Genomic DNA, 21609 nt, shown 5'->3' on the forward strand with positions numbered 1-21609 from the left:
TGGGTGAAGCCCACTGCGTGCTAGTCGTGTCTCTCAGTACTCTAAATAAAGTTTCTCCGTCCATCAAACTACGCCGAGCAAATTTCCACACTATGAGCAGTGACCCTTTTGCGACCCTCTTCTTTCAAAAGCTGTGACATTAGAACATAGCAATGTAGGAATTTCTGTCGAATGAATGCAGACACGCAGCTCTGCTATGCAGAAAGATGCCGCTGGAGGAAGAAACAGGGAGAGGTCTATTTGGGGGGAGGGTTCACTACGTGGAAAAAAAGGGGGGGGGGGGTCACAGGGAGTTATAACGGCAAATGTTTTGCATGGCATTATTAAGAAACTTGCTGTCTAACCGATGCGGGCCTTCAATGCAGTGGCATATGGAGCTGTTATTCGAGAACTTCGCTCCCCACAAGAAGAAACTGTCCTTGTTTTCGCCCACAAATGCATGGCGAACCTTTTTTGTAGCCCGAAGTCGTTTTCTCTCGTAACAAACACTCGCGGATCAACGCCAAAGTGTTGTCAAGCCGCTCGGCTCCTATTCTCCAGAGCATACTCGACCATCTTTGAATTCAAAACCAGCCGATCATGTCCTGTGCAGCAGATGTCCAACGAACCCGACATTAACAACGCAGCGTCGGGTGTTTGCGCACATGCGCTGCGGCCGAGCGGGTGAACTGGGTCGTCGCACCAGCTTGCGCTTTGTTTTTTGCTTTGTTTTTTTGCATTGTTTTCGCGCCGCTATGTTTTTGTGGTGCTATAAGCAACGAGGTTTCTTCTGCGCTCAACAGATGGCACTCTGCCGCAAATGACGTGACTTTTAAATTTTGATTGACGCCGTGCGCGCTCGCATTGCTCACAACTGTTTAGCGTGGTTCTTACACTGTTTGAAAGACGGTAGTCTTTTTTGGGGACCTTCGGCGCAAAAATTTTGGTCTGTCTGTACATTCTCTGTCTGTCTTCTTTTAACGGCATTGGGTACTTGCCTTTTAACGGCCGACCCCATCCGCAGCGCCCACTGATGTTGCTCAAGGTTGAGCGTTCATGCTTGTGCAATTGTCAATTAAAAAGCAATTATTGCACATGTCTGGGGTACCATAACAACACGTATATATTCTGCATGTGCTTCTTTTACTAGAAAAGGCATACATAAGTAATTTTCAGGACCGTGGCGCTTATCACGCTGCGCTGACCATGCAACGCTTGCACGGAACGGGGAGTGTTTTCAACGCTTTGCTAAGACGAGACGGTAATGGCACCTAGGCGTCGCGTTGAGTTCTATACTTTATCACCTCTGAGATGGGCGCGCACACCCATCTCAGAGCCACGCGCTTTGTTTTCTAATAAAACTGCCAGATGGCGCTCATGTGTGACGTGACGATGCGCTCGTTCGCCTCCGCTGCACGCTCGAGGCACTCTAACGCAGCGCCTCCAGAATACCACTCACCGATTTTCTTGCGCAGAACATCAAATGAATGTTTTGTTCACTCTCTCCATACGCAAGACTATTGTCTTTTGTCGAAATTCACGGAAACATGCAGATACGGGGGCCAATTTTTTTTACTTTTATTTCGTCATTATTTTGTGATTTAATTGTGTGTTTTAGCGTTGTTTCTATCACCAACTGCACTGGCTATCTCACCTAAGTAAAATGAACAGATACATGAGAAAGGTTTTTTTTTTTTTCTTTTTCAAGGATCAAGGTTGGGGGCGGGTTCATCATGCAAGATGGTTCATTACTACGCGAGCTAATACAGTAAATGTGAAGAAATTAAAGTGGGCGAAAAGATGACATGTCGCTGGCAGGGACTGGACCTTCAGCTTTCGAATAATATATTCGATGCTAACTGAGCTACAGCAGGAGTCAGCGTCCTGTCCATGTAAACAGGTATATCTTGTGCATTTCAACCTGGGACTGTTATTCAGTGCCACTTGTAGTTATTTACTTAGAAGACTCCCAAGAAGTTTGGTTCTTAAGAATCACCGTTGAAGGATTCTGCTGTGGAGAACAAGTCAAAAAGAATTTTAAAAATGGCATGATGGGAGGGTTGCTTGCCTGGGATATTTCAAATATCCCGTAAATGGGGGAGAATGGGACGCTTGCTCTGGATTTTGCGGTAGTAGATTTTGTTGATCTCAGCATTCATATACTTGATTTCAAAAAACCTTATGACTCAATAGATGTGCCTGATGAGCCACCGAGCAAGTCGTCGTTGTTGGAGAACTGGCGCGAGTCGGTGAGCGGGTGCACGTCGGTGGCCCAGCTTTTCCTGCACCTGTCGTCCCTGGAGCGCAGCGTCGCGTGGGACCGGTCGGTGTTGAAGGCCTACTGCCGCATCTGTCGACGGAGGAGAGACCCCGAGCGCATGCTGCTTTGTGACGGATGCGACCGCGGACACCACTTGTACTGCCTGAAGCCTCCGCTCGAGGTGGGTCGCTGTTTCAAGTACCAATTCACATCGCAAAATTCGGCACGGAGGCTAGAGCACTGCTCTTCATGTTGGCTTGAGTGGGCACTAAGCGCGAGTAGGGCAGCGTGCTGCATCTAATGTGAGCCCGCCTCTCATCATACATTCACCAATAGACACCGAGTACAAGAAACTGCTCCTAATGAATCACCCCATTTGGACTCCAGTAAATGACACTTCGTGTCATGCAAGGTCATGACAAATACTATCCACATCGGCGGTACAGTGGTTACAATCCTGGCCAAGGCCATTGCATTTCAGTTGGGGTGAAATTCTAGAGGCCCGAGTTGCTGTGGAATGTTGATGCACGTTAACGCCAGGGGGTCGCTTCTTCATTCGCTTCTTTTACAGTTTACACTGTCATTTGTGCTAAATGCACGTATAATTTCAAATGCCAAGTGTGTGACAATACATCTATTCTTGATCTGCAGGAAATCCCGATAGGCGACTGGTACTGCGTATCCTGTCGTCCCAAGGAGAAGCCAGCTACCCCTGCCAAGCGCAAGTACATCGAGGAAGAAGAAGAAGAGGACGAGCAAAAGGATGAGGAAGACGAAGATGAGGACGATGTAGAGGTTGAGGATGAGGAGGACGAAGAGTCCAATGAAGCCGAAGAGGAGGACGAGTGAGCTATTCATTCACTGTATTCACCATAAAATAACTAAGAGTTATGCAGTTTGTTAGAGACAAAGCAGTCATTGTGGTACTGTAAATATTAGTTGCATTCGCGCACGTACATTGAAAATTGTTAGTAGCCCCAAGCAGAAGAAACAAGTAGCAGGAACGAGCAATGCCATTATAAGAGCATATTTGAGTCTTGCATTATTTCAAAACTGAAAAATGGAATGGTAGTTCGCGAGCTTAACTTGTCAAAACTTCAAGCATGTTCTGTCTCAGTTTAGGAAGCATGTGTGGAAATGGCTTTAACTCTGCCATTACCTCGCCTATTCATATCGATCACCGGTGATTGACGTTTCGCATCGTCGATTTTGGCGTGTTGAATTTTTCATGTACCCAGCACTTTCAGCAAGTTAGTCCAGCCACTCAACTTTCTGAATCAATTTGAATTTGCCCGTTTTGATAACATCGTTATTTTGACAGATTTTTGCATGAGCCAATGTGCGTGTGTTAAGAAATTTCACTTGGCTGGCGAACTTGACAAAAGTGTGGGCTCCTCATGGTTATGCTACAGTAACATCAAACTTTTGTGATCAAAAGAATCTTTGCTAGTCAGATATCAAATTAAGGTGTCAGCTTCACCATCTGACAATGTTGAGCAGTAATAATTACCAGAAAGTTATGCCAGCTTTGCAATATATTGAGAGTTGTTGCTAGGAGTCAAGGAAAATTCATTTGTCAACAAAGTATGTACAAAGGTCAGCCACAGGTATAAAATGTGTTGGTGGCCTTCTCAGTCAGTTTACAGCAGCTTTGGCTTCGCTTGTATCGTTATACAAGACACAGGGCCGCATCTAGTGTCATTAGTCGCTCCTATGGCATTGTTGTCATCCGCCCGTGAGTGCGCGCCTTCTACTTCGGCTTCAGCATTCTCCTGGCAAGAGAAGTTGCGTGCGATAATGTCCAGTGCCGACGCTCTCTAAAGACGACGACAACAACTGCGTCTCCGCTGCTACCCTCAGCCACAGCGTGGCCAGCACGCGATGGGGAAAGGAGCGTCTCGACGCGGAGAGAAGCAGATAGGCTTTTTTTTTTTTTTTCCTCTCATTGTGCGCGGCGTGGAAAAATAAGGGTCTACGTGGCAGGGACGAAAAAGAAGCGTGGCACTGGCGCGTCGCAGATCAGCATTTGAGAGAAAGTTAACATTCCGCCGCAGCCTTTTTTTTCCCTTCTTTTCCTTCTTTGCACGCAATGTTGAGGTGCCAAAGGTGCCGCCGCCGGATTGGGTGTAAGTGCTGTGAGCATTTTCGGAGCGCGGTATGTTCGAAATAACCGTCGCAAGTGCTTGCGCATTAAAATTACCGGGCGTTTTCGCCCATTGGAATACACATAGCTTTGACGGGACCACAGCATCAGTTCTAATTAACCAGAAGTTGGAATTAAGCATGTTCGAATTAATGAGATTCGACTGTAGCTACTGTGGTTAGGTGCGAGGTCCTCGCGTCGCTGGGGCGGTGTGCTGGCGCCGGCTGCAGAATTTCTCCTCCCGACAAGAAGGCCACCGAAGCACATCTCTGCCCTGACCATGGAGCAGCGCAAAACGTTTTATAACTGCTCGCGATATTGTTCGTCTTTTCAAGATGATGTGCAACAATGCCAAAATATATGCTTGGGTGCTTATATTGGATTGCCAACCTATGCGGAGCGAGGTGGCTCGTGGAAAGAGGTGACGTCAGACAAAATAGCAAAGTTAATTTGACATCTGATTTATAGAGGGATCGTTCACATCACGGGCATCCATCTATATTGGAACACTTGCAGGCTCTAATAGCAAGAAAACCAAAGTTTACAGAGAAAAAATGTATGAGTTCACTTGTGCCTCACTAAAAACCAAGCAATGCTCCACTGCAGGGCACGAGCAAAGAAGTAGCGCATCGGTTCCGATTTTCTTTGTCTACATTAATAGAAACATTTTGTACAACATTTATTATTATTTATACTGTTTGTGTCATTTATCTTCAAAACGTATATTCTGAATTTTCTTTGTTTTGAATATTTTTGCATAGAGTTTTTTATTGTACTGTTTAGGAGCTGGAATCCAAAAAATTACACACACTCCACATTTTTATTCATTCCAAAATATTTTTGTTGCTCTGCAACATATATTTTTTGAAAAGAGCATTTCATTGTGCAAAGTTTGGTATGCCGCAATGCATGCTGGAGTACTTTGCAAACTGGCAATAACTTTTTGCTTGGGATATATGAAAAATAAGCATTTTCGTACGGTAACAAAACAGTTATTGTCACTAAGTCATGCCGTGTACTTCAACTCACGTCTTGCTTTTGCGTTTGCCCGCAGAGCCGAATCGTCGTCCGACGGCAACGACGATTCCTGTGACGCGTGTGGCAAGGGTGGCACACTCATCTGCTGCGATTCTTGCCCCTTGGCCTATCACCTGGAGTGCACGCGACCCCCACTGCGAAGGCTACCCCGTGGAAACTGGAACTGCCACAAGTGCACGGTCGCAAAGCAGCGTTCGTCAGACAGGCCATCGGCTAGGGGTGCGTGCTTGTTTCTTTGCACAGTTTACTCTGGCATGACGTGGATCCCGAGTTTGCAGAGAAAAAAAAATTCGCCAGCTAATAGATACTCTTTCTTTTTTTTCTTAAAAGACTTGTCTTTAAGGCATAATATTTTTGCGGGTATGTTTGTTAAATGTGCGCCGTTAGGCCGGTGTTGTGAATGAGGTGAAGTAGTGTCTTGTGGAATGTGTTGTCATGTATCCAGCGGTTGAACTGTCTGTGTCGCTGTAGCGAACGCCAGCTTGAAGGGGGTGGCTGGAGTGTTCATACTCTCTAATGCGAAACTTGAGAGCACCTGTATGCGTATCTTCATTTCCCTGGTTCGCTGGCGATCACTGTGATAAGCTTGTACTTTGACTGCATTGAATGCAAATAAGATACTACGGCGCCATCTAGTATGCAATGCGGCACTCTACTTTTCTCTAGAATTCCTGAACAACTTTTCTCTAGAATTCCTGAACATCCCCTCCTTATTCATTTTCATCTCTTAAGCTACGATAAGAAATGCCACAGAAGCACGCATCTAGAAGGGCCACTCTACGGCAGTTTCATTGGTAGTATTTGTAAATTGTCGTTTCTCAATACCAAAAGCACCAGTCTAGTCGCAAGATGTTTGGCAAGTCAAAAAGTGCATATAAGGAAAAAGTGTGTGCTGCGACATAGCCCTAAAGTTCTCGCACCAAGCTCACCATATTGTTGTAGATTTTATAGTCGAGAGTTCAGCGGAATCCTGTCTCTTCAGGGACAATTATATTGAAATAAATCGAAAATTCCGGACAACATAAAGGGGGCAAGATTTTCAAGAGACGTTTCAGCTCCCACATGGGCGCCTTGTTTAGTTTGTGAATAAAGCTTGCAGAAGCCGTAACATAATTTTTTTTCCCCTTTTATTTTTGTTGCCGTTTTTCTTTTATTCCGTGTTGTAGATTTTAACAGCATCTGCTTTGGCCCGCGTAAATTTATACTAGTAAAAGTGAATCAGAGCCAGAGACCCTGACATGGCAGGCATTATTGGCTGAAGCGCCAACAAAGGCTGTCTGTGATATCAGGGGCTGATGTTTCAGCACAAATGTAATAAAAATGAAACCCTGCCCATCATTTTCTCTTCTTGTTGTTCAACCTATGATTGTGTTCAAATAACGGTTTCTCAATCTAAGGATTAGTGCTTCATTTGGCTGTTCTTTTGAAATTGCCATACTTATTTAAATGTGCTTTCGTATAAGAACTCTTTTCAGCATTTCAAATGCAAGTAGCCAAACACTAGGCTGTTCATTGTAATTTGTAGTCCTGCACTGCTGGTGTTCTTACAATCAGTGCATAGCTCTGGGGGTGTCATACTTTATTTATGAAGTAAACCTCCGCCACAGGTAAGGGCACCAGGACGAGGTCACAAAGCGCTGCTGCCGAGTCCAAGCGCTACATCGAGAGGCGACAGAAGAAGGAGCACAGTAAGTGGTGACCATCGTCCTTTTGTACAGTTTGGGCTGTGTGTTCGCAGCCTCCATCTCTGCTCTCCGTTGGTACTTATGTAACTTGCATGCAGAAAGCTGTGTGCTCCCCTCCCCTGCAGACAAAAAGCAGCAGCAACAGCCCTCTGCACAGTCTGATCCGTACCGTCCACCCCGAATAAGCTTCAAACGCTCCAGGGTCAGCTGGGAGGATTCCTCCTCAGTCAGCGAGGAAGGTGAGCACGGACTTGCTCTTAGCTTTGTATATTGAGCTGTTATTGTGTCACACATTTTGTTTAACGAGCATAGTAAATACAGTTGTCATGTGGTCGTGTCAGCTCTTATTGTCCCATTGAACATGTATAATGGCAAAGCGAATCTGGGACAGAAAGTATCGTTACATTTGGAGCTAACAATGTGTTTGGAGCGCGGGCTGTATTTCGGGCAACTTGTAAGTTTTTACTAAAACCTTGGATGTTGTGAGAACATTGATCACTTTGTATTGAAACAGGCATTACGTCACGTGCCTCGTCACGACGATCCAGCCAAGACCTCCCACTCGACTTCAAAGCCTGTGACGAGATTCTTCAGTCGCTTGTCCACGACCAAAATTCGTGGCCCTTCCACTGCGCAGTCAGCCGTCGGGTGAGTGCATTGATATGTTAGCAACGATACCCTTTTTTTTATCTGAGAAATTGGAGATTGTGGCTCTAAGGGCGAATCATTATGAGCAACAATTATCAATTCAATGGTGTTTGCAAATCCATTTTTGTATCTGTGATCTACATTCTATGGCAACTTCGGGAAAAAATGGTCAATTCTGCCCACAGCGATTGCCGCTTCTTCCACAAATAATTTGCATACACTTTTAAAAAATTAAGTATTTGGGGATTGTTTCTGCTACAAAACCATAATTGTGATCTACTTCGAGTACTTTCCTCGTGCTATCACCAAGGTTCCGGTAGTTGTGAACGGCGCGGGCGTTATCAGTGTGACATAGCGATCCCGACAGGAAAGTGGCCAGCATCCGGTTTTCAAGAAAGAAAATGCAAGAAGTCGGATTACTATTATTGTTGTGTAGCAGAACTACTACTCGAATACTCCATTTTTTTTTTTTTTTTGAGTGTAGGTGCTCCATCCAATGGCACTTGCTCATTTTTGTGACATCAAGCACTTCTCTAATGTCTGAGATAGTAGTTGACGTTCCTACACCAACTCACGTTTGTGTCACTGGTTTCATGCCTGAAACTCGGGCGTAATGGTAAGATTCATCATTCATTCTGGCAATGCTGTGCAGCCAAGCCCAATGCTTAATGTTGTAGCAACAAATATTTAACTCCAGTCATCGCAGTGTTTACATTAGCAGAGAAAAGGCACTTCAGTTGGTGCGGAAGTTAGCTTGCCATTCACAGGTGATAGTCAGGTGCACTGTGTGCCGTCGTCTCAAGACAGAATGCTGTTGATTTTGCTGAACTTAGGGCTTACACTAAAGCTATAGTCATTACAAGTACCCTTCAATCTGTATGACCAATAGCTGTAAAATTCCTAGCAAGCACACCCCCCTCTCCTATTCATTTTCATTCTGCTCTACAGAATCCTGCTGCAGTGGTCCTTAGGAACCCAAGTTCTTATAGTCTCTAGATACGTGCCCATTTTCTTCATGCTTTTACACTTGTGGTGCCTCTAAGTCGCATTATGAGTTGTCATAAATTGTCGAAACATTAAAGACCTTCTTATAACTCATCAAGTTTCATGCAACGCTACCATCTTACTCGGTAAAAAAAAAGTAAATACGTGGCTATTCAGTGAAACATTCTATTAGAAGCACAAGTGTGATTCATCTTATAGGCTCTTCTATCGGCATCTTGAACTTTGTCCGCAGCTGAGCAGAAGATTCTACTCGATATCTGGTCCAATTCTTTTATCAATGGGGGTTGGGTAGGGGTGCCTGCTTAGTGCTTTTTTGGTATTATGAAAGGGCCAGTAAACAACCTTGAAGTTCAAAAATTTTAATCAAGAAAAATACCACGCACGCTTTTGCAATGTGAACATGCTGCCGCAAGAATTTTGCGAATACTTACTACAATAAGAAAATCGCAAGGGTTAGAACGTCCGTTTCAAATTTTCGCGCAGCCGCTCGCCACCCTTCTCCGCGAAGAAGTAGCCCCTCGTCGGGACTCCGGCGACGTGACACGGCGTTCGTGATATGCCAATAGCGCACAACCAACAACCGAGCGGGGCTTCCCCCAGCATGGGTAGGAAGCGTGGAGGGAGGAGCACTGTTCTTTTAGTGGTACAAAAGTGAGGCATCTCTTTTCGGAGGTTTTCGTTCTGGCAATACCGCTTCTCCCAGAGTCTCGGGCTGTTCAAAACAGCAGAGGGCATCACAGAAAAATGAAAATGCGGACTGCGCAGCTAAAACTGCATCGCCACAGTACAGTGTGTACAGTAGAACAGGGAAGTGTACAGACCGCGCCACCGGCTCTGAGGCCGCTCCGCGATGTGCCAAAAAGGAAAATCTGGGGGGCACTGACACCCGCGTACACGGCCGCTCGCCGCTAGTTGTGTGCTCTCTGCGGTGCAAATAGGTCAAGTGCACCAATGTGTGTTCGAATTATGCTGTGTTCTTTCTGTGCCTTGTGTGTGTGTACAGTATCTTTATTTGCCAACTGTGTGTGTCGTGGAAATGGGAATTAAAAATTTCGTGAGGTTTTTCTATTTTTATTTTATTTACTTTTGTTGCTAGTGAACGATCATGTAGGTAAGGCAACTATTTCAGTTCCACCTCCAATTGCAAGTTTTGTTTGTGTGTTTATTTGGCTGTTTTTTCTTCTATGATCGCAAACCAAGCATCTGCTATTAAAAAAAAGATTTATTACACAAATGATCGACAGTGAAACATCGAATTAAATTCAAAGCAGGAAAATAGATAGGGAACATCTAAATGAAATTTATTGTTGACGATTCCTTTTAGCGATTTCTGCAGTGAGCGTCAAAACTTCAAATGCGATTTTCTCGGTGTCACGGGTTTTTTTTTCTTTTTTTTTTTTTAGACCAACATTGAGCGAATTACACTTCAGAATTATAGTGCATCAACTAAGTTAAAAATGTTTATGTGATGATGTATATCGGCATTAATACATATAGCATAGCTCCACATTGCAAATATTTGGCTACAGCTGCATCTTAAACTGAACCAAAAAAATATCGAGGGAAAGTGCCTTAATCACATGTAAGAAATAACCTAATTAGACTTATTTTCTCATAATCTAAGAACTAATCGAGATACAATAAAACTAATTACATTTTGGAAAACAGAAGCACATATGCACCTAATTTTATTAAAATATTTTTAATGATGAAAAATCTTCACCTTTAAGACGAGTGTCTCCCCTTAAGAAAAACAGATTTTGTGAAGGGGCATAAAATAATCTTTGGCCAGTAAACCAAAAAAATGAGATCCGATGAATATTGTAAACTCGGTGATTAGATAACCAAGAATATATGCCTTAGGGCCAGGAGAACCTTCGTGTAACAGTCAGCCATGATAAATCTTGTTGCACGATTTTGCTTACTGAGGTCCATTGGACACCCACTAATGTGATGCATAAGTGTGCCAAGTTTTAACGAAGAATCGTTATTACCAAATGGTCGTGACCGTTCGTGTACTGAAATATACTGAAAGTATAAGTTCTGAGAAAATCATTAAGAAAGGTTTGAAGCAGGCGAAATGCTTACACAAAGGAGAGATGCGGAACGTTAAAATCCTAGGTGTTCGTAGCGAGAGCACGCCACCTAGTGGATGTATCGCCAAGCGGCCTCAAAAGTTCCCATGTGCACCTCTTTGCGGTAATTGCACTTCAAGTATTTTAGGCACTGTAGCGACACAAGGCCAAGGCGCCATTTCGTAGGGCGAAGAACCAATCGATGAGCTCAGTGGTGCGTAACATTGCCCATGGGCAAGCGGTCGCCATACTGCACGTATGAGGGGGATCGGTCAGGCAAGGGAGATGGGTGCGGGATTATTTTTCTAAATGAAGGGCTGCGAGACACTGATATTCAGTAAATGTGATCGCCACGGTCTACTGTATGAATTGGCGAGATTGTATGGGGAGTGTAAAAAAAAGTCTCAGCCCGTTTACTGGTGTCTTAGTGGCTTGCTAGCCATTGTTCTTAACAGTCCACCAATCTCCTGCAGGATGTTCCCGATTACTACGATGTCATCCGACGACCCATGGACCTGGGCAAGATCCGGGGCAAGCTGAGCGGCATGGAGTACCGCACCACCAAGGATTTTGTTGCAGACATCTACCTCATCTTCCAGAACTGCAGCGTCTACAACCGGCCCGAATCACTGGAGCACTCGGCAGGCATCGCCCTGCTGGGAACCTTCGAGCGACTCCTGTCCCACCATGGGCTCGGAGAGTTTCCGCACGCCCCGTGCTTCGAGGATGAGGAGACCAGTGGCAAGCGGACGTCCAAGCGCGCAATCAAGAGGCACTGCTGCGACAGCGACGACGAAGACCACGCCTCAGCGAAGCGACCGGCGGTGAGCCCTGCCAAGACGGCTTCGTCGACCAGAAGCAGTAGCAGGCGCCGCACAAACTGATTAGAGTGCTCGCGCAATTTCCAGTCTTGTTGAAGACTATCATTACTCTCCCCCTTCTACTTTTTCCCTCTTCAGTTCGCACATTACCATCATGTACAGTGTCCTTCCCCTTTTCTTCTCTCCCTTTTTTTTTTAATTAGAAAAAAATTGAAACTTTGGCTCGACTTCATTTTTCTCTCTTGTGTTTGAAACTGGAAGGCCATCTGGAAATTCCATTGGCTCTTGAGGAAAGATTGAGTGAATGGTTCTTTGAACGATGTGCGAGATTGATCATACTTAAAAGGAAAAAAAAACAAAATAGAGCGAGTGTGAGTGTAGAAGGCTACTGACGATGTTAAGCAGTGACCATCATTATGGATTGGCTCGCAGCGTGTTGTGCTGCATCTGCCTGTCCTTTCTCTCCGGTGATTTGAAAACATGCCAGTGCATCGGTTTCTCTAAAAATGACTCCTGGGCTCGTCTTTTGCACACCTGTTTATTGCTATTCTGGGTAATTGTAAATGAGCGTTTACTATATAGGGTTAAAATGCAACTAGGCGAGTCTCTTTGAAAGTGTCGCTGTGATGGGCACACAAAACACATTGTCAGCTTTTTTTCTTTTGCCTCTTCATATATGTACGCCTTGTGGCAGCAGTCTTGCGCTATTTCAATACCATAGACCTTATGTAATGTTTTCGCAGCTCTTGTAGGTGCTGAGTTCGTGTATCATCTTTAAGGTGTTCATACGTATGTACAATTCGCAGGATTTCTTTTGAAGTTTTCGTCTTTTTTTTATTGAAAGCATTAGAACGCATGGCTTCAAAACTTCTTGATATCTGTGGTTAATGAGCTCCTCCCATTCCAGGTCCTGGTGTGGTGTCTGTTCTTGCTGTACATAAATGCAGTTTTTAATGCTGCATCTAAGATGCAAGAAGGTTGAGAGCGTCGTTAGCATCAAAGTTAGTTTGCTACCCTTTGGTGTCATTTGAAAAGGTTTACAAATAATCTTGCATGGGCCTTTGCATGAGTTTCAGGATCAGTGTGATAACACTGTACTTTGCCTAGACACCTGTGATGATTGAATAATGCAGTGTTAGCGTGTGCAGCAAAAAAAAAAAAAGCAGGCTGCGAAGCCACTGGCACTTTTCACTGCATTCACATCAAAACTTGATCTAGAGAAGTTTAACCAGATGTGAAAGTTGCCATTGGTGTTTTCCAGGCAAGTTCTGCAACACCCTGAGGAGCGAAGCCTGCTGCTAGCAACATAGGTATTTGTAGTGCGGTTCCTTCGTGAATATGCTATTAGCAACCAGAGAAAGTATTCAAATGTCTAACACTGGCCCCTTTGTGAATGTACATACCGTGTTCACTTTTAGTTGTTAAAGGTTTCTTTTGGTTCCTGCAAAGCGTTCTTTTAGAACTTCATAGCTTTTCATTTGCTGTAGCGACATTTTTATGCCTACTAAAATTTGTTTCTAGTTTCATCAAAGTAATGATAATGATTCAAAGTTTTTGAGTATGTGTGAAAGCAGACCATAGCACTTTGTGCCTGGTGTGGCATCAGTAAGAATGACTAGGCAGAAATGACTTTGCCTGCTTCGAAGTTATTAGCCTGCATTTATTCCTGTACTGCTAAGGCAAAAGACCAGTGCAAGTTTCAGTTATGATACTGAAAGGTGCATCTTTGCTTCACAGCCCACCTCTCTGCGGAAGTGGTAATGCCCTTTAATCGACATGGTTCGCATTATACATTCAGAATGATACTTGAAAACACTGAGCGAAGCACGTCCGCTGCAAATAGCCGACCGTTTGCCTTGCTGGATACTTGACCATTTGTGGCAGCCGCACAAGTTTGCGGATTGCGGCGTTGAGTGCTAATGAAGACTCCCAGACTCGTTCGATGTAGGGTACTCGCCGAAGTGAATTCGCTGGGCACTTTCGCTGTCTGTTGAACAGTCTTTTTACGCGTGCTCTTTCTTTGTCATGCGAGTCCCACGAGCAGCCACTTGCGTTGATTGGGCACCTTTGCATCTATAATGCACAGCCTGGAGACACCATAGAGTTTGTGCACAATTTTCGTGTCGACTGGCTTCGAAAATCCTCGAGACTACTACACGTCATCGAGGCTCATGTGCTCTCCCGATTGCATGGTACGTGCGACGTCGACTCTGCTGGCTCGGGGGGCAACAATGACGACTAGCTGTCGCTGTGTGCACCTTCGGCTCCCATGAGTAGTAAAATAAAAGCCTTGTTTGTGCAAGACTGAGCCTGAAATGTGTTCTTTTGTTTTTTGAAATTCATGAGTCACCTGAATGCCAGTGAAAACTGTCTGTTCACAGTAAGGTGAGAGTTGCCACAAGACCATTTGCTGGAAGTGCCTGTAGTCTATAAAAATACTTTGCTAGGTGTTAGGCAATGCATGCTTGAACGCCATTGATGGTCTTGCGAGAACACATGGTGTATTTCACCGTTCAATTTGGTGTTCTGCCTGTTCCTGTTCAGCAATGCAGATTTTTTTCTTCGGTTACTTGGAGAGACACGATTGAATTAAAGTGGTATTCAGATTGGAAGTTTTGGAACACACCACAACTATATGCACGGTGGTGTTTTTCGTTCAAGCACTAGTTGGTGTCTGGAATATTAGTTGTACCTTCGTTTTAAACCTTCAGGTTCTGTCACGTAGCGTACCGGTGTCACTTTTTCGTACAGTGATAATGACTGCCCTTTAGTTGCTGGTTGAAAATGGCCATGAGTGAGCCACCAAACAGTGGTATAGCCACTTATTGGCAACGCTTAAACGCGCGACAGTATCTTCATCTTTCACGATGTGCGCTGACTAGCGATTGAGCCGGAGTTTGGGTGCTGTTGAGCCGTTTTCACCAGGCGCACAAGGTGCATCGGTTGAGCGGTCACTGGGCTGGCTGATCGTGTCGCTCTACCAGCACGTGTTCATGCACACCGTTCGCTTACTAGATCACATCATCACCGAGTGTTAGTTCGACCCTTTGCTTTGATCACCCCCAAGAGGCGTGGACAGAAAAATGCCTGCGTGTTCACTTCACGCCACAGCAGACGCATGTCTCGCGGTCCAAGCTCGTGCGAGGTGATCCTACTCTCGCGAGTGAAGGCGCAGCTTGCCCGAGCCAGTGTCACCCGCGGCTTGAGGGTGATGCCTGGGTGCCCGATGGTGCGCAGGCCGGCCTTGAGCCGGCAAAAACCGGTGACGTAGGCGTCCTCGATGAAAAAGATGGGCGTGGCCTGGGACGCTTGGTAGAGCCTCCTGGCCGAGGATTGAGAGAAGGCATACGCAAATCCTCCGCAGTAGTGCGGAAACAGCTCTCCGGGAAGCTGGTCCCTGGGCACGCAGTACTTGAGGTAGCGGTTCGGCAGTGGGCCTTCGCCGTGCCGGAGGATGCGCCGCTCGGGGTTCGAGTGACACAAGATGGCGTCCTCCATTGATGGCCGGTCCAGTGCTGCGAGAAGAAGCAAAGTTTTAATGAGACGCCATAGTGCAAGAAGAGATGCAGCAGGTCCTTGAAAAGACTTTTAAATGTAACTATCACTTGAGACTGATGAATTATTTTTGAGAAGTAGACGGTTTTCATTGACGCCGTCATACTGGAGTACCAACATCGTTGAAGTTGGTAATGGCAGGTTATCGTTACCAGGGCATCACACGCAGGTTCTTTCGTTCCTTACACCGATAGCAAATACATTCTAAAGAAACAGCTCTTGCTTTGTTGATGTGTAGCCTCGTGATTACTTCACATCATCAAGACCCGTATTCACAAACCAACCTCAACCTTACCTCATCGGTTTTAAGCCGTTATTGCGCTTGCTGAGCAAAGTAGGCTAGTCTACAGGAACAAATCTCGTTGCTATATTTTACCCTGTTACCATTTCTGCGCACTTTTAATGCACGTAGAGAGCACAGAAACTTTACGAAACGCCAAGGTTTGTGAATACGGGCTTAAGCCTCAACATTAGATACCAGTACTAGAGTCCTTCAATGCTAAGCACTTACGGACTCTGTCGGATCTTACGTACAATGAAGGTAAATGGTTCATTTTGTTTTTAATTTTGAGCCAAAATCTCGAAGCACAGGTGTTAGCGTGACGTTGCAGACTTTAATGTGCTCTTTTTGCGTTTCGGCCCTGTGTTTCGAGGAAATGTGTTTAAATTTTTGATAGTTTATAGCCCCTTCGAAACAGTTTACTTCATATCTGGCAACTGTGCAATGTACGCTGTCTAAATCTATGACGTCACTCATTTGGTGCGGTAACTCGCAAGGTGGTGCATTTCGTTTCTTCGCATTTTAAAATTTTTTCAGCTTGCCAGAATTTGTTTCACGGTGAGGTGCCTTTTGTACAATCCGTTATTTTTTTTATAGTATTAACTCATTTGTGTCCCAGACAAGCTAGGTAAATTGACAGCCACACCAGTTGATTCATCATTGCACAATTTCCAGATTACACCCTGCTTTGCTAGCATGTGGCAATTTCAAGCTGTTGCGTAATGCTGGACGCATCAATTGATTGATTGATTTGTGGGGTTTAACGTTCCAAAACCACCATTTGATTATGAGAGACGCCGTAGTGGAGGACTCCGGAAATTTTGACCACCTGGGGTTCTTTAACGTGCACCCAAATCTGAGCACACGGGCCTACAACATTTCCGCCTCTATCGGAAATGCAGCCGCCGCAGCCGGGATTTGATCCTGCGGGTCAGCAGCCGAGTACCTTAGCCACTAGACCACCGCGGCGTGGCCCGAGCCACAGGAAACTACAAGGCCCGTGCGTAGTGACGGCGTTAGTGAGAAGCGCCTCCCGTGGGCAGCGCACGCTGGTACAAAGGGCTGATATGTGAGGTTTAACGACCCGAAACCACCGTACGATTATGAGAAACGCCATAGTGGAGGACTCCGAAAATTTAGACCACCCGGGGTTCTTGGTACTAATATGTCGTGTGTCGCCGCTGGTGGATGTTATGTGTAGAGCGCAAATATATGTGGACGGCCGCTCCAGGTAAGTACACATCTGGCACCGTTTTTACGTGTTGAAGCGCAGCCCCTAAAAGCTCCCGCTTGCTGTGGGGGCAAGTGGCGCGCGCTGAACGTTGCCGCGACGCGGCAACCATTTCCCTCTCTCTCCCCCCCTCGTTCGCTTACAAGATAAGCGCGCGCGCAGACGACCCCGGCCAGTAAGGCGATGTTCGCTCCACAGAAAGTGGAGGCTAGCGCATCCTTCCCAGTATCAACGCCTCCTCTGTTTTATCAATGCCAGCCAGATGCGCCCGATTCAGCTGTTCACCTCCCTTTCCTCTTGCCCTTTCCTGCTGTCTCCCATCGCCTATAGCCTTTGCGTGTGCTTTGTGGTCACGGGGGGGGAGGGGGGGGGGGGGTCTCATACAGTGCCTCATGACGGAAAACACATGAAGTGATGTTTCGTTCAGTTGTGCGAAGATCCGTGGGGCGGCGTCTTGCATTCTTCGTGTTCGCAATATCGGCAGCTACGCTGGCTCTGAAAGATACGGTGTTTTGAGATGTCGCCGTTCGTGGCGCTATGCGAGCAAGCAATGGGGAATCGTCACTGCAACGCTTCTGCGTTCGCTGCTCTGTGACACGGCGGCGGCATTGTCTCGAGCCACAAAGAAGCAGCACGAACGAAGAAACCCGACAGACGTACGATATTGGAGTGGGAAACACGTCTGTCGCATCTTCGGGGAAAAGCGCTGGGACGCGCGTGTGACGCGAGCAGCGGCGCGTCCCCTCCCTGAACTAAGGTGGACCGGCGGCTCCCGTTGAGAGGCGCTCGTTGGCACTGGCATTGAAAGAAATAAAGTAGGCGTTGCCCGTCTATATACATATGCGAGAGTGACAGCGGCGGGAAAAACCAGCCGAAACTGTCCATATAATTGCTATCGCAGTAAAATGTGTTACATCGGTTGCTAATGTGGATGCTTGAGTTTTCTGTGATCCGTTACTGTGAGAGTTGCTCGTGCAGGCGTGGCGCTGCTTACATTATGACGCCTGTCAAAAAAAAAAAAGAAAAACTTGGGGCCACAACAGTTATATGGGAACGGATTACCAGCGAAGCTGTCGGGGCATAGCCAGGAGGGCTTGGGGGAGGGTAGGTCAAACCCCGTATTTTTTCAATTATGCTTGCGTATATTTACATGCACGTACGCATACAAACGTGCTCGCGAACATACAGAAAGTATAGTTTAACCCCCCTACCTCCCACCGAAAAAATTTCTGGCTACGCCACCGCGAAACTGTATTCTGCTGTAGACGCCTGTCCATTTGCTTTGCGGCCTGAATGACTTGAATCGGCGGCATTCTCCCTCGGACTCGCGCTTTTTCGACGCATTCTCCACCTTTGCGTGGTCCCACTTTCGCCGTCGTTGTCCGCGTTGCTGCTCTCAGTGACTACCCACCTTTATAGTTTTTCTTTTTTGCCCGATACAAACGCTCTCCGCTGCCTCGGCTTTTCAAGTTTCCCGGTTTCTAACAATGCTCGACGTCATACTACAGCAGCGCCGCCGCATGAGTGCGCTGCGCGCTCTCTATTTTTTGTCAGTACTTTTCTGTCTCCATACGGACGCCAGCCACCGGGAATACCTTCGTAGCAAAAGCTTGCACTACACTAAGCGTCTCATCTGTGAGATACCCATACACCGTATACCTTTTACAAGAGCAACGCCTCCTTTATTTCATTCAATGCCAGTGCAAGCGCGCTCTTCAACGGGAGCCGTTTTAGTTCAAAGTGTGGTCGTTATACGACGCCACAGAAGCAGTAGGGCCGCTTGCATCACACGTGCTTCCGGGCGCTTTCCCACAGAAACGCGATAGACGCGTATCCCTCTCCAATATCACACGTCTGTCAGATTTGTTCCTTCGCGCTCCTTCTTTGTGGCCGGAAGCAGTGCCGCCGCTACCTGAAGCGCTACTTTTGCAACGGCGTCATCGTGACGCGTTCCCATTGGTTACCCGCATAGCGCCACGAACGGCGACACGCTATCTCAAAACACCGTATCGCTTACAGAGTCATCGTGAGCACCAACGTTGCGATAACGAGGAATGCAGGACGCCGCCCCACGGATCTGTACACAACTCTACAAAAAATAACTTTATATTATTCCCGTCATGAGGCACTATATGAAGGGCTCTCTTCCCCGTGACCGCATTGCACAGGCCAAGGCTATATAGGTGATGGGCGAGAGCACGAAAGGGTGGTGAACAGCTGGATCGGGCTGTCCTTGATATTCTACCACTGAACCACCGACGCACGGGTCCGTTCGGGACAGCCCCCATTCGGCCGCGGCTGCCTGCGTCATACCATCGACTGGGACAACCATCCGCTGCCGACTTCCCTTTCACGCCAGCTCCACTGCAGCTGAATTGGCCGGCCTTCACTTGGCAGCCGACCACCTTGCTGCCACGTTACCCCAGTTGCCTGTGGCGATTCTGTGCGACTCCCGACCAGCCCTACAAGCGCTGCTCCAACCAGACCAAGCAGGCATAACTGTGGCGTTGCTGCACGCAAAACTGACCGCCATCAAAGAGAGTGGTGTGCGCCTGTCCCTCCACTGGCTTCCCTCGCACGTTGGATTAGCTGGCAACGAGGAGGCTGACGCCGCCGCTAAGGCAGCACACCACTGCGACACGCCAGTCACTAAGGCGGTAACCCAGTCGGATTACTCACGGCAGCGACTGCGGAAGCTCTTACCAACGGCCCACCCTGACACACGGGTGGCAAGCGGCAAACCTCCACCATCCCTTCCGGAGACCGGCCTGGACAGATGCGAGCGGCGGTTGTTGCTTCGCCTGCGTACTGGCAGCGTCTGGCCTGCGGCACGCATGTATTCCGCGGGTCGCTCTTCATCGCCAGCGTGCCGAAGGTGCGGTGATGACGAAACGCTGCAGCATATTGTTTGCTCCTGCCCTGACCACTGAGCGTTGCGCACTGGTAAGCCGCTATCGTCTGCTTGGACTACCTGCCGAAACAATGGAAGACATACTTTTTCCCGCGCGCTCGAAGACGAAAGCCCTTCGAGCCTTCCTCGAGTTCTGTGCTTGCGCGGACCTCGCCGCCTTATAGACGGACTCTTTTCACTCGCACTACTGACTGTACTGACAAGACGTTCTCTTGCCATGACATTCACTTTTTCTTTCCTTCCTCTCTTCTTCCTATCATCTTTACTTCCCCTTCCCCGATCCCTAAAGGCGCTGAGCCGTGCCCCCGCGACGGGAGGCAGAAAATAGCGTCCTTTTTGTCTCTTCCTCTTTCATTAATCTCTCTCTCTCTCTCTCTGTCCTTGATAAAATAGAGGAGGCACAGCGCCGTGCTCCCGACCGGGCTGCAGAAATTAGGAGCCTTTCTTCTCTTCTAACCACTACCACCAAAATAGAGGAGGCGCTGGCCAGAGTATACCTCGCAATGCTAACACGTTTAAAACATAAGCGTTCTTCTTATCTGTCATCAAAACAAGATAGAGTTGTGCACGAACCACTCAGGAGGTTGGGCACGTGCACGAAAATGTCATCGTCCGTCTTGAGCGCGAACGCAGCGCCTGGGCATCGCGTCACGAACCACTTGATCCCCATGACCGACTTGAGCGCCAGGTTGTCGAACGTTTCGGCGAAGTCCTCCTGCACCAGGTCGCCGTACGCGTAGTTCTCGGCCATCAAGTCTTGCGCCAGCGCCGGGTCTCCCGGGTCGGCGAGCAGGAATACGACGCGAAAGTTGAGTGCCCTCTGCAGCGACTTCTGGCCCCACGTGTCCCTGATGGCCTGACGGCGTTCGGCGCCGTTCCTGGCGTTGGACGCGACGAGAACGACCAGCAGGACCGGAGGCCCGTCGGAGACGCAGACCTGCGGGTTGTCCAGCAGGTAGGAGTAGTTGTGAGGGTTGGCCTCGACTCCGCGGTGGACGGTGACGTTGTCTGGGAGCACGACCCAGCCGGCTGGTCCCGTCCAGAAATCGCTGGTGGGGGCCTTGCCGAGGGGAGGCTGGTGGTGGTGGTGGTTTACGGTGGCCGGCGTCGGTCTTGATACCAGCAACAGGAACAGGGCCAGGGAGCCGAGAGCGCTGGCGCAGACCTTGGCCGCGCCCAGCCTCGGCCAGCGGAAGCGGCTCAGTGGCATCGAAAGGCGCGGCCTCTGCTCAGCCGATCTTCAGCATCTCGGCTCTGCCGCCGCCTGCATCGGCCGGGACGACTCGGTGCTGCAAAAGCAGAGACGTCGGATCAAACAACCCGCCGGGACACCAAAGGGTAAAACAGCTGTTCTCGTATTGTTAAATTACAATTTTACAATTCCGAAAGCACCACTAAACGCTGGCTAAGCGACAAAATGTTCAAAAAGAAAATACAGGCGGCGATGCTGCCGTCATAGATTTTGACATCGTCTAATGTATAGTTTAAAATCAAGTCCTAAGGGGCCCAAAGTCATAGCATAACATACTCAGAAATTTTGATTGATGTGAGAAAGTGAAAGGCAGCGAGGTCAATTAGAATTATGTGAACTGCAAATCGTGACTTCGCACTGACGTACGCGTGTGCTGAAGTTTCGTCGCGAAACTGAAACATGTAACTTCATTTTTTGTTAACAGTTATTATTAAAACGTTAACAATTATTATATCATTATTAGTGCGGGTATTTGTGCCAGATTGATTGCTTTGATGGAGATATGAACACAGTAGTTAGCAATTGGCCCGTGGTTCCACGCGTTTATGTTATTTTTTTTTTAGCAATTCGCCTTTTTCATTTTACTGTATTGCCCTCTGCCCCGCCGCGGTGGTCTAGTGGCTGAGGTACTCGGCTGCAGACCCGCAGGTCGCGGGATCGAATCCCAGCTGCGGCGGTTGCATTTTCGACGGAGACGAAAATGCTGTAGGCCCGCGTGCTCAGATT

At 47.4% G+C, this 21609-nt stretch overlaps 2 protein-coding genes across 4 annotated transcripts in view; one reads left to right on the forward strand and one right to left on the reverse strand.

Moving 5' to 3' along the window:
- Positions 1–11881, forward strand: part of Acf (ATP-dependent chromatin assembly factor large subunit) — a 60062-nt gene extending 48181 nt beyond the window's left edge. For 2 of the 3 annotated variants that reach the window (XM_075867517.1, XM_075867518.1), the window contains 7 exons: positions 2173–2420; positions 2891–3084; positions 5437–5639; positions 7028–7108; positions 7204–7344; positions 7620–7753; positions 11307–11881. In XM_075867517.1, the coding sequence (XP_075723632.1) occupies positions 2173–2420; positions 2891–3084; positions 5437–5639; positions 7028–7108; positions 7204–7344; positions 7620–7753; positions 11307–11717 (1412 nt within the window). In that variant the 3' untranslated portion in view covers positions 11718–11881. The remainder of the gene's footprint in view (positions 1–2172; positions 2421–2890; positions 3085–5436; positions 5640–7027; positions 7109–7203; positions 7345–7619; positions 7754–11306) is intronic. The other variant, XM_037418261.2, reaches the window with a different exon arrangement.
- Positions 11882–14207: 2326 nt separating this feature from the next.
- The window catches only part of LOC119166878 (beta-1,3-galactosyltransferase 1), a 30782-nt gene continuing 23380 nt past the window's right edge, over positions 14208–21609 (reverse strand). Inside the window, exons 2-3 of the mRNA XM_037418262.2 lie at positions 20205–20920; positions 14208–15169 (exon numbers count right to left, since the gene is read on the reverse strand). Of these exons, the coding sequence (XP_037274159.1) occupies positions 14679–15169; positions 20205–20841 (1128 nt within the window). The 5' untranslated portion in view covers positions 20842–20920 and the 3' untranslated portion in view covers positions 14208–14678. The remainder of the gene's footprint in view (positions 15170–20204; positions 20921–21609) is intronic.

This window comes from Rhipicephalus microplus, chromosome 6, assembly GCF_043290135.1.
Source record: "Rhipicephalus microplus isolate Deutch F79 chromosome 6, USDA_Rmic, whole genome shotgun sequence".
Classification (NCBI taxonomy): Eukaryota; Metazoa; Arthropoda; class Arachnida; order Ixodida; family Ixodidae; genus Rhipicephalus; species Rhipicephalus microplus.